General features: G+C 37.4%; 1 protein-coding gene across 2 annotated transcripts in view; it reads right to left on the reverse strand.

Annotated features, from left to right (window-relative positions):
* The window catches only part of PREX2 (phosphatidylinositol-3,4,5-trisphosphate dependent Rac exchange factor 2), a 283,120-nt gene that overhangs the window by 218,409 nt on the left and 51,978 nt on the right, over positions 1–12,733 (reverse strand). For both annotated transcript variants that reach the window (XM_050802148.1, XM_050802149.1), the window contains exons 2-4: positions 4,884–4,955; positions 3,096–3,218; positions 647–751 (exon numbers count right to left, since the gene is read on the reverse strand). In XM_050802148.1, the coding sequence (XP_050658105.1) occupies positions 647–751; positions 3,096–3,218; positions 4,884–4,955 (300 nt within the window). The remainder of the gene's footprint in view (positions 1–646; positions 752–3,095; positions 3,219–4,883; positions 4,956–12,733) is intronic.

The raw sequence follows: 12,733 nt of genomic DNA on the forward strand, positions 1-12,733 counted from the left end.
ATAGGCTGGAAAGGGACATGGAGGTCTTTCCGAGGTGACAACAATGATCTAAAACTGAATTTGGGGGATGGCTGTACAACTCCACACTCTGCTCAATATCACTGAATCGCACAATTATAATCTGCTCTTCACTAGCCATTAGTTTGCCCATGACAGTCAAAATACGCATTTATTTGTGCTAAGCTAAAGAAATTAAACACATATTTTTGTTGTTTTTATGAAAACAAAATAAGAAATGTATGTAGGAGAAAGGTTAAATTTTACACTTATTTTCTACCATATCCACGATTTGCTTCCTTCCTGTTACTGCCCTACTTACAGCTCTCTCAGCGGAAGTAAAGGACGCCCTACGGAACTGGGGCTATAAAGCAGTGATGAACTCTGGCAGAAGCCTCTCTCACTAGGAACCTGTGGGGTCTCACAGATAATTCATTATCAACCACGAGGGGGCATTAGTGGTACTTCCCCAAACACAAGCTGATCCCAGCTCTCAGTTTTATTTTTATCAAAGGACTCTTGCTTCCTCACCTGGGGATGCTAACAGAGGTATCCCACAGATTTTTACACCATATTGATGCTATTCCTTGGTTCTCACTGGACCTAACAACACATATCAACATACAGTAGCACATAAATATGCACTTACCAAAAGAAATGTCCGGATTGTTCTTATTTTGTTGAGTTCAAGAAGTAATTTTTGTGCCTTCTCATGGTTACTACAATATTCATCATAGATACGAAACTTGTCTTTCTGTGAATTCATGTAAAAATAAATTAGTCATTTGATTCAGCATTCTGCAATTTTAACCTATGTGATATGCATAAAGAGGCTTCAGAGTGCTTACTACATTTTAAGAGCTATACTGCGTGTATACAGCTATATATAAATTTTATTTATTTTCCCTGGCCCATGAAGAACAGCCTAAAAAGGGAGATAGACATATGTCAGTTATACTCTATCATGAGGAATTCAAGTGGACAAATGAACCAAAGGGTGGCAAAGCACAGAAAAGAGAGGGCTGAGCTTTGTCATGAGGATTCAGTTATAGCTTAAAAAGAGGAAGAAATTACATACATATTCTTGCTGTTATTTATGAAAACTGAATAAGGACTGTATGCAGAAGAAAGGTCAATCCATCTGAGCAAGGTCCAGGTATATAAATTCATGATTCCTAGGCAGGGAGAGGGAAGAAAGCCATTTAGGTGAAGGCAAAAGCAAGTGCCAGATCATATAGAAATAGAGAAACACAGGACCCTGTGGTTCATATACACCAGTCTAGACAGTTGTGCTTAAGAGAGTAACAACCTGAAGAATATCTAGCAACAAGCAACTAAGAGAATGACAGACCCTGAAGACACCACGTCTGAGAGGTTGTTTCAGAGAGTCATATTTGTAGGTATAGAAAAGTCAGGAAATCACGAACACTTTCAAACAGCGTTATGTTGTAAAGGACTGACAGTCCTATGTAGCTCCAAATATAAAACTAGGACCTTTAGGTGGATGTTGCAAGGGCAGTGATGGGCAGATTTTGGATCATCATGGAGATTTTCTAACAGAGCTGTCACTAAAGTAGGAACAAAATAAACAGCCTTCATAGATAAATAGGAGATATTCTTTTAAAACAAGAGGATTTGTACCATCATGGTCTCTAAGCTCCCTTCTATTTGTAAGATTTTCTCAAAGTGCCTTATCATCAAAAGAGTACCAATAAAAGAAAGACACAACAAATGTATTGATCAAATATTAGAACAAAAGGGTGCCCACTGAAATTTTAAAGGCACGCATTTAGAAACATTAAGTGCTACTTTCTCTAACCAGCAGAAAATGTATTGAATCACTTATCTCAAGAAATGATACGAGCCAGAAAAATAAAATAAACTTCAGAAATAGTTTAGCTAAATTCAGGGATGACAGATTCATAAAGTGTTACTAAGGAAATGGATGTCAGGGGTGCAAGATTCCCAGGCACAGCCCCGGACTGAGATAGCAACTACTCCAGCTGGCAGAAGATTCTGATTCTTTTGATTCTTTCGTGAAAGAAAGCAGGCTTAAGTGAGTGGACACAAACACCCGTGGCTTCCAGCTGTGCCCAAGAAAAACACAGCTTGATCTTCCTATACCCCATGAGCCTCTCCTTTTAATATAATTATTGTTATGACATATTTTCTGATTATAAAAAGAACATAGAGCTTGCTCACTACATAAAGACAGATTTTGAAACTACTATCAAAATCTTTCTAAAAGACTAGATGGAAAATTTAAAACACACAAAATTTGATTTCTATGACTAAATACTCTTATACATTTTTAAACAAAACATTAATTGTCTAGCATTTTGATAAATACATGGATTTATACTGGTATTCTCAAAATTAGCATCAACGCAATGGTATAAATATCAGCACTCTCTTTTTTTTTTTTTTTTTTTTTTGGGTGTGAATGCCCTTTAGTTTTGAAAACAATTTTCACTACACAGGTGTCTTTTTATTTTGCAAATTAATTGCATAAATAATTTCAGGCATTATATATAAAGAGATGAAAATGATCATATAGGCACAGGATGTGTAATTTGAAACAACTGAATGCTGGCTGGTTATTGCGTCTGCACTGCTCAGTACAATCTTCTGAGAAACCATCCTTGGGGAAAATTCCTGCTACTGGGTTTATTCAACTCCAGGTTTGTCACAAGTTGATTAATAAGGGAACATTCTGACTAATAAAAGGCTCATCATGCCATTATAGGAGTGAGGATTTTCTGCCTCAAAAGAAAAATGCTCTATGTTTGAGAGAAACATAAAAATTCATTCATTATGAACAGCCTGAATATTCATTAGAATTCAAAGCTACAGAGGATGCGAAGAACTAACTTGTCGGGGAAAAGAAAAGGCTGTTTATTCTTCAGTAAAATGGATGATGTGAGGCACTCTCCCCTTTTCTGGCACTAAGTGGAAGATTTCATTGGCCTTAAAAGACCCCAAACTTTTGGTGTCAGATTTTACTTCTAATACTGAATGCACACATACCGCTATGCCAAGAGCTAAATCTTAAAATCTAGGGGAAAAGAACTTTAAAAATAAACAGAAATTTATCCTACAAAGTGAAGAAAGCAGGTTCCCACTTCTTGTTGAGCATTAGGTTCGGGGTGTAAGCATTCTTCCACGACTTTTAAGAATTCTTTATGTACTGCAAGGATGTCTTCAATGTTTGAGAACAACATCTGCAAATACACAAATGTGTAAGTAAGCTCAGTAGTGAAGCAATTTTTTTAAGTCTATGATAGTATAGTATTCTGTCTCCAACCCGAAAACTGCACATCCATGCCTTCCTCCCACCTTGCCAGCAGAGCCTCAATTTTGCTTGGACGTCCCCTCCAAGCTGCTGACACAACTCTGGGAACCATGAGCCCATGGCTGGCTCTCAGGGCAAGGCCTCGGTTGCCCAATCCAAGCCAGGTATCCCTCTCCCTTCTCAAGGCTGGGCTGCATGGAAACCAGCAGAGTTGCCAGCAGGCTTTTCTGGGAAAGGCATCTACGCTACTAAGAAGGGCACACCAGAATGGACAGTCCTTTTTACCCTCTGGAAGGTGCCACATGTAGAAGTAAAACCTGGGACAGCTTGCAGAGTCATTCTGCAGACACAGGAAGAGCCAGCTTGAGCACAAAGCTGATAACCTGGGTGGCAGTGATTAGCTGGAGAGGATGTAGTGACCTTGCTGGCCTCCTGGGTCACAGGTGCTAAACCTTCTCCTCTGTCTGGAGTCCCTGATATGTAAGCCAAAGTGTCTTCAATTCAATTTGAGTAAAAGGTTTCTTCAGCTTACAATCAAAAGCAAGCTAACTAAAATATTCTCCTGGGAGGAAAAGTTAAAAGTTAGTCATTTTATTCATGGGGAAATAGAGTCAGAAGAACCTTTAAAAATCCTTAGAATGTTCTGTATTTCCAGCAAAATAAAACAGTAAGTTAGCATCATAAATATCAGGAATAGTACATAAAATTTAAATGAATAATCATTACAGTATAATTAATTTTCATTCACTATCTTTTTTTTTCAAAACTGTTCACAATTTTCCTTCCTTGCAGTTTAAAAGAAATGACTATACATCTGTTTCTGAATTAAGGATATTATGTGGAGTGAACCATTGAAATCTTTTGTTCTTTAGTGATCACAGAGACTGGAAGTCATATTTGCCCACACCCTGCCTTCCTGAGCCACCTCTAACAATCCTCTTATATGGCTCAGTTCCCTTCTTCTCAAAGACATTGAGGTTCTTAGCCTCCTATTTATTTAGAGACAGAGTCTCGCTCTTGTTGCCCAGGCTGGAATGCAATGGCGCAATCTCAGCTCATCACCACCTCCGCCTCCCGGCTTCAAGTGATTCTCCTGCCTCAGCCTCCAGAGTAGCTAGGATTAGAGGCATGCACCACCACGGCTGGCTAATTTTGTATTTTTAGTAGAGACAGGGTTTCTCCATGTTGGTCAGGCTGGTTTTGAACTCCTGACCTTGTGTGATCCTCCCACCTTGGCCTCCCAAAGTGCTGGGATTACAGGTGTAAGCCACCACACCCAGCCACCTCCAATTTATTTTTCTTCCTCTGTTCAAATGTTCCCAAGGCCTTGGTAAAAATAAATAAATAAATAAATAATAAAAAAAAAATAAAAACTCTATGACTTTTCTGTCCTCCTCTTAATCTCCCATCTCTTTTCCTAAGCCCTGTTTCTCCTTTTTAAAATTATTACCAATACAACTGATGGGCACAGCAACTTGTAGTGGAACTGTCGATCAACTGAAGGGCTGTGAAGTACCATGAAGTACCCTGGCACCAGAAAAATTTATCTGTAGGAAACTCATGCTCAGGTTGAGGGCCAATTGTACCTCCTCACCTTCACTGTTTCTTCTGTCACATTTTTGTCAACTTTTGATGCCGCACACTGGTTCATTCGGTGTAAGAATGCCTGCATGAAACAAGAAGACATTATGAAGTTAACATATGCAGCCATAAAAAAGGATGAGTTTGTGTCCTTTGTAGGGACATGGATGCAGCTGGAAACCATCATTCTTAGCAAACTATCACAAGAACAGAAAACCAAACACCGCATGTTCTCACTCATAGGTGGGAACTGAACAATGAGATCACTTGGACTGGGGAAGGGGAACATCACACACTGGGGCCTATCACGGGGAGGGGGGAGGGGGGAGGGAATGCATTGGGAGTTATACCTGATGTAAATGACGAGTTGATGGGTGCTGACGAGTTGATGGGTGCAGCACAGCAACATGGCACAAGTATACATATGTAACAAACCTGCACGTTATGCACATGTACCCTAGAACTTAAAGTATAATAATAATAATTTTTTTAAAAAAAGAAAAAAAAAAAAAAGAAGATATCCACAATTGCCAAACATGTTAATAGATGTATGGCATCATTACCTAACAGAGAAATAAAAATTAAAAACACTTAAAAAAAAATGGTACAACATTTCAGAGGGCAACTTGACAACATATCTCAAAATTTTAAATGGGTATTTCCAGCCAGTATGGTGGCTCACATCTATAATCCTAGTGCTTTGGGAGTCCCAGGCAGGATCCTTTAAGGCCAGGAGTTTGAGGTCAGCCTCGGCAACACAGCAAGACCTTGTCTTTACAAAGATTGTTAAAGTTTGCTAGGTGTGGTGGCGCACATCTGTAGTCCTAGTTACTTAAGAGACTGAGACGGGAGGATCACTTGAGCCCAGGAGTTTGAGGCTGCAGGGAGCCATGATCACACTCACCACTGTACTCCAGCCTGGGTGACAGAGTAAGATCCTTTCTCAAAAGATAAAAATAAAAATAAATGGGCATTTTCTTGACCCAGCAATACTACCTAGGACTTTGTTCTATGAAAAATATTCGAACAAGGGGATTCATTGTATTTATTACCAAAGTGGAAAAATTGGAAACAATCGAAATGACCATCAATAAAAGAGTCATTAAACATATTATGATATATTCAAATTATAGACTACTATAGCAAAAGTGCAATCATAAATGGAATGTGATGAAAACTATATATACACGTACATGTGTATATGACAGATGTCTATAAAATGCTGTCTGTTGAAAAAAATTATTAAGTGGCATATTTGCTACATACATACATATATGCAGATGCATAAGAATATATACAGATATACAAATGGGTAATATCGGTGTGTGATAATATTGAGAAAACAGCAGGTGCATTTCCCAAAATGCAATGGGTAGTTCATGTTAGGTAATAGGAAATTGACCTTTGTACACTTTCTAATTTTTGTAGTTTTTAGGTATAAGCATCTTATAACTTATATCAAAAGAGGAACAAGACTATTTAAAATAAACCAAGTGAGCCACAAGATCTCACTCCTAGCATGAACTTCAGAACCACATTTATTCCTGATTCAACCAGTTCATGTTTCAGATTCCGTAACTACCATGTCAGAGCAGAAGGAACAGCCTCAATTCTTCAACATCAGCTGAAATAAATAAAATGAATATGTATTGGATGTCACTCCAATTTGTCTACTGGGAACAAGTGATATAATTTTTGAACTCTTATCTGAAATTAATGATAATTGGTGAAAAAAATTAGAATTTTCTAACTTTAAGTACTCAGGTTATTAGTATTATTATGTTTAATTTTTTGATTTAGTTTTGTTTTTCTTGAATATTTTCCACATACTCATTGCAAAAATGTTCTTTATATCATTCCGTTTACTCTTAAAATAACATGGTGGTTTATTTGCCTAGCTTACATAGTTTACATTTCGTATTGACCACATAGTAAACAGGTAACCTCTCGTGCAAGCAAAGCTTAAACTTCACCTCTACATTTATAAACCTTTTCTTCATAAACTGAACTCAGTCACATTCTGAAATGGATAAATTAAAGTGAGGAAGCCGTAACAATGAATCAAAATATGAGTTAGAAGGGAACATACAAACTAAGAAAGTAAACCATGTCTTTATCTGATTTTTTATCTTCTTATCCTCCATGACAATATGGAACTTTTTGTTTAACTGTGTATGGAAGGAAATCTGGAACTTGTTAGCATTTCTGATCAAGCATTTCTTTTTCCCAAGGTCCTCATTTTATACAACAGTGAAGGCAGATTTTAGATGTTTGCTGAGAACGCAAAATCATGAAAACTGTTTGACACTTTTTATAAGAGGTTTCAATCTTCCTTCCTAAAGCTAGGAATAAATAGGTAATTTCAAAATCACCCTTTAACAACCAGTCTCTATAGTGCCCTTTCAGACTCTGTTAATTGGCACATTTAATCCTTCTTATATCAATCAAGGAAGCATCAGTAGCCTAGTCACAAAAATACATGAAGGATTCTATACATTGTTTTATCTCTGCATTCATTCCCACTTGTCCAAAATTTCATCAGAATCAGATAATATTCATCTTGACACACATATATTTGAAATCAAGCTGTGGAAAATAGCTTTTTATGCTAGTGGGTTTCAAATTTTTTCTTGTGTTTAAGACTTGGAGAGTTTCTTCCAAATGCAGATTCCTATCCCCAGAGGTCTGACTCAGCAGATTAATTTAGGACCCAGAAATCTGCATTTTGAGCAGGACCTCTAGGTGATTCTGATGTAGTTGGTCCAGAGATCATCTTCTGATGAACATTTCTTTATGTTTATTCTTTCAAAGACTAAAAAAAAAAAAAAAAAGCAGACTTTAAGAAATAAATGAGTCTTAATAGGAATATCGGATTTACTTGTTTCACTTTGACTTTCAACTCAATGTCAAACAGTGGTTGTTTCTATACAACATACTCTCACCCAACAACTTGGAATGCTGGTACCCTGCAGAGGACACGCCTCCCACCCATGAAAATCACAGTCAAGGCTGCATTTAACCGGTCGCAATAATCTCTGAAGGGTAGGGAGACGCAGACACAACACAGATGAGTCAAAGACAGGCTAAGTTGCGTTCAGAGGAAGTGAGGCTCTCGTAGATCCCTCTCCGAGGACCTTTCAGCTTGCATGTGTGTGAGCATGTGCTCCGTTCACCAGCATTCCTCTATTCCTCTAACAATGGCTCCACGAAAAATATTCCTAGATTTCACTCTAGTCATGGGCTTTTTCCCAGAGTACTCTTTATTTTCTCTTTAACTTGCTCCATATTATCTTGTATTTTTGGTAAATGCATATGATAAATATTATCCACCAATTAAAGTTTAATAAAGCTAAAAATGTCACCAATTTGCTATCAAGAATCAGAAGGAAGAAACTCATTAAGATGAAATAGGAAGAGGACAGCAATCTCCCTTATCCGTGTCTGCCCATTTGTGCTGTTGCTAGTTGAAAAGTAAAGCAAAGCTCACCATGGGCTTCATTCTCAGAATGCATTTTCCTATGTTATGATTTCAACATACAAAATGATTTATTTCAACATATTTTTGCCCTTTCCACTCTTTTCATCAGTCCAGGCACACACAGATCACTCTCAAAAGTCCTGCAGATTTTAACAATTTATACTTTTAATTCTAGATACCCAATGCCAATCTGAATTTCATATCATGCAGCACTAAACCTTATTACTCCAACAAATATTCTACATTCAAAATCCTGAATGTAGACTATTTAGCAGCACCCTGTCACCTTAAAGATTTGGCTATTTAATATGGATACAGATAGACAAATTGTGTATATAAAGGTGAAATGGGAAAAATTTAAGAGGGACCCCACCATTGCAGGAAAAAAGACTGTACTAATTTCATGAAAAGAAACGAGAAAAAAACAATAAGGGTATATATTTTCCTTTTACCCTTCAACTTAAAACAATATTATCACATCACAGTTCTTTGGAAGATAAGGGCTTTGTCTGGTCCTAATAAACGAAAGAAGTTTGTCATTTGGGTTTGCATGAACACCTGGTTGGTACTAGCATCACTGGAATGGAGAAGACTGAAAGTGAAGAAGGTTTTGGGGTGGGAGAATCAGAGTTTGTTCTGGACCTGTTGGGTCTCAGATTTCTATTGGGCGCCAGTGTGGAGATCATGAGTAGGGGGTTAGCCATTCCAATGTGAAGTTCTAAGGGAGGGATCAGGGCTTACAGTAAAAAGCCCTGATTGTCACTGACACAAAGATGTAACTCAGGGAAAGCATATAGAGAGAGAAGAAATGACCAGCCCTAGTCCATTGGAGACAGTGTGGAGATGGGGAAGACAAAAGGCACAAGGACAGGATCATTTTATATATTTGTTTACTGTCCATCTCCCACATTTGGATGGGAGCTTCATGAACGCAGAGTCTATCTGCTTTGTCCCCTGGGACATCCCCAGCATCTACAGCAACATCTGGCACTTGGTAAGTGCTCAATAAACTTCTGCAAAGACTGACGACTTTTGTTCTTAACTCAATGGTTTTCATTTATGAAGACCGCCAGACTGCATTCCATTAATTTCCCTAGTGTATTAACTTCCCAAATATTCATTAACAACTTGGAATATAAGATAGCACATAATCTTTTCCTCTTCTATCACCATATGATGTGGTTTATCAGTCTTGATATTATTGACATTTGGAGCTAGATTAAACCTTTATTTAAATTAAAACCTTTGTAGTGAAGGACTGTCCTGTGCTCACAGGATGTCTAGTAATCTCTTTCCCACTTGGATACAATGAATGATAATTATAAAATGATGTTACTTTGTTCCTACAGAATATGAGCAGCATCTTTCCATCTTTGAAATAGATCGTGGTTTGTCCCTAAACTTCTATGACAACATTCAATCCACACAAAACTCCAAAAACTTACAGAATAATAAATCACTTGTTAGTAGTTCAGTAGTATCTAAGACTCAGCCTCGTGGGCATCTATCACTCTACAAATCTTTAAAATATCCCACACCTGGATTACTTAAATAAATGCCTAAAGAGATTGCAGTGATTCCCAAACAGCATGTCTAAATCCCCAGTGAAAGCCTCTTGATTGTTGCTGTTTCCTTGCGATTCAGAAACAAAAGGATTTTTTGTGTCAGTTATTGAGAGTCTAGTATCTGCTCAACTTCCCACCAAAAGATGTTTTACTCTTTTTCAGACCAATTATTAATTCAAAATGAACATCACTATCATCTCAGAGCTTAGGTGAAGATAATTTTTCATTATACCATCCAAATCAAAAAATAAAAATAAAAACCTCCCTTGGCTGGAACTTGACCAAGATGTGAAGATAACTACCACATTGTTATGGTGTATTCTATTTGACCTCAATATGACAAAAAATAAATATGAAAGAACTGCGTTCTTCAGGAATTTTCAGGGGAAATAATTCATCATTTGTCAGCATATGATGGGTACATTACATACAAGGTACATAGTTGTGAAGATATTTAATACTTGGGTGACAGGACAGTCAAGAGTAAAACTGAACAGAAGATGAAACAGAAATCAGGACCATTATTGATAGAATTACAGTTATGCATAAAATTACTAAAATCAAAGGTGAAAGTTAGTGAGATGGCTGCAGTGAAATACTATAATAAATGCCACCTTTTCTTGTGTTTTTTTGTTAATTTCTTAAATGTTTAATTTTGTTGTTGCATTTAACTTCCAGTTTGTTTCTGCAGTCTTGACTCCCACAAACTCATCTCACACCTCAGCCTATAAAATTATTATTTTAACAGGATATTTTGCTTCCACTGGCCTAAAGCAATGAGTTGGTCTAAAGCAGAGGTCGAAAGCAGTACAGGAGTACAGGTAGATTTTAACACAGCACTATGTGGTTAAAACATTGATTCAGGCCTGGCGTAATGGCTCATGCCTGTAATCCCAGCACTTTTGGGCAGATCAGGAGGTCAAGAGATCGAGACCATGGTGAAACCCCGTCTCTACCAAAAATACAAAAAAATCAGCCGGGCGTGGTGGCGGGTGCCTGTAGTCCCAGCCACTCGGGAGGCTGAGGCAGGAGAATGGCGTGAACCCGGGAGGCGGAGCTTGCAGTGAGCCGAGATCACGCCACTGCACTCCAGCCTGGGGAAGAGAGCAAGACCCCGTCTCCAAAACAAACAAACAAAAAAAAATTGATTCAATTGCTAACATTTTAAAAAAATAGTAGTATTCATATAAAAGTCAATAATTACAGCCTCTCTTCAAACACTTGAAGAAAATTGACACAGGGCCTATCTACCTGAATAAGTTGGAGCTGAAGAAGTCACATGTTCCCTTAATTTTGCCACAGTCACCACTACTCCCTATCATCATGTACACCAAAGCTGAATGTTAATTGCCATGTATTCTAATAGTAATGTTGTTATTTTTTTAATACAAAGCCCATTTTACTTTTTTTTTTTTTTTTTTTTTTTGACTTGGTTATCTCTGTAGCCATAGCCATTTCCATTTCCAGCCATAGTCTTAAGGTTTTGTCAAGGTTCTTTTGACTCATAAATTTTTAATACTGATCATTCCAGAGTTCTAAGTTTTAAAATAGCATTTGATCTTGAAGTGCTTGAGTGAAAATGTACTCCCATGATCAGAGAAAAAAAAAAAAAGCTAAAACAAAAATACTTAAAAATAAACCTAAGAAAATTGGTGCATGTTTTACTTAACTCTTGGTTCCCTGAGGAATCTAAAATTAAGTGAGATATTTACTCTTAGAAGTGATATCTTTTGTTAGAGATAGCTCTGGTAGGCATGTATACAGCTAGTTTTCTCAAGGATTGAAACAATTCCATATTCTTTATTTAATTTTTTTAAATAAAGTAACTTTTTGGCAATAAATTCTTATTAGTGTATTCATTCCAAGTATCATTTGATTCATGAAGATCTTGGGTTCCTTGTATTGTTTTGGGTGACTGATGTCTCTTTCCTGAATGGTCAGGGATGCACCAAACCCTAGGGAGAAATCAGTTTCAAAAAGAACAAAGATTAGGAAGTGTATGATGTTTATAGTGGGCTGTTTGGAAGCTTTCAAAATTAACCCACCACCTTCCTCCCCGGACACACCTAGAAATACCCACTCAAACACATACAGATGCAGGATGTCTCCTCAGGGTGGAGTTCAGCTCTGTGGTGAGCATTTATGAGAGGCCAGATGCTTTTAAGTCTCAGTTTCCTCACCCATTAAATCAGGTTAATAATCATATGTGCCTCACAGAGAGGTGGAGATGATTACATGGAGGTAATGATAGTTAGCACTTTGCAAAGTGCTAGCACACAAATAGGGCCCAATAAATGTTATCTGATATTTCTGCCACTGAGGCTATTATCACTATCCACTATTACTATACCCACAGCCATAGTCCCATTACTTCTACTGTGGTAATTATTACTAACACTAGAGAGAACAGAACTAAGGGGTAAGTTAAGACCCCTTTCTCCTCCTTTCTGCTCCTATATTAACAGTAAATCAATCCAACAGACTCTACTTTCTGGAGAAGTCCTTGATATCAGAACAAGTATTATAATTCAAGGTATTGAGGCAAAAATTCTATGTTTATTTTTTAACAATTGGATCTTCCACAATGTAGTGGATCTTTTCTGCTCAGGATCCGAGGCTAGCCCCCAGATGTTTGGTACACATGTCAATCTCTCTATTCATACATTTATCTTCCACCCATTGCAGAAATTTGGAGATTCACACAGAGTAGAAGATACAAAAAGTTTATTAAGGATCAAACTCTAAGGTACTAATAGGGATTGTTGTCTATGTCTTCCATCCTTGAAAGAAGTTAGAGCACAAGGTATTAATAAAAATGGA

This window comes from Macaca thibetana, chromosome 8 (genome assembly GCF_024542745.1).
Source record: "Macaca thibetana thibetana isolate TM-01 chromosome 8, ASM2454274v1, whole genome shotgun sequence".
Taxonomy (NCBI): domain Eukaryota; kingdom Metazoa; phylum Chordata; class Mammalia; order Primates; family Cercopithecidae; genus Macaca; species Macaca thibetana.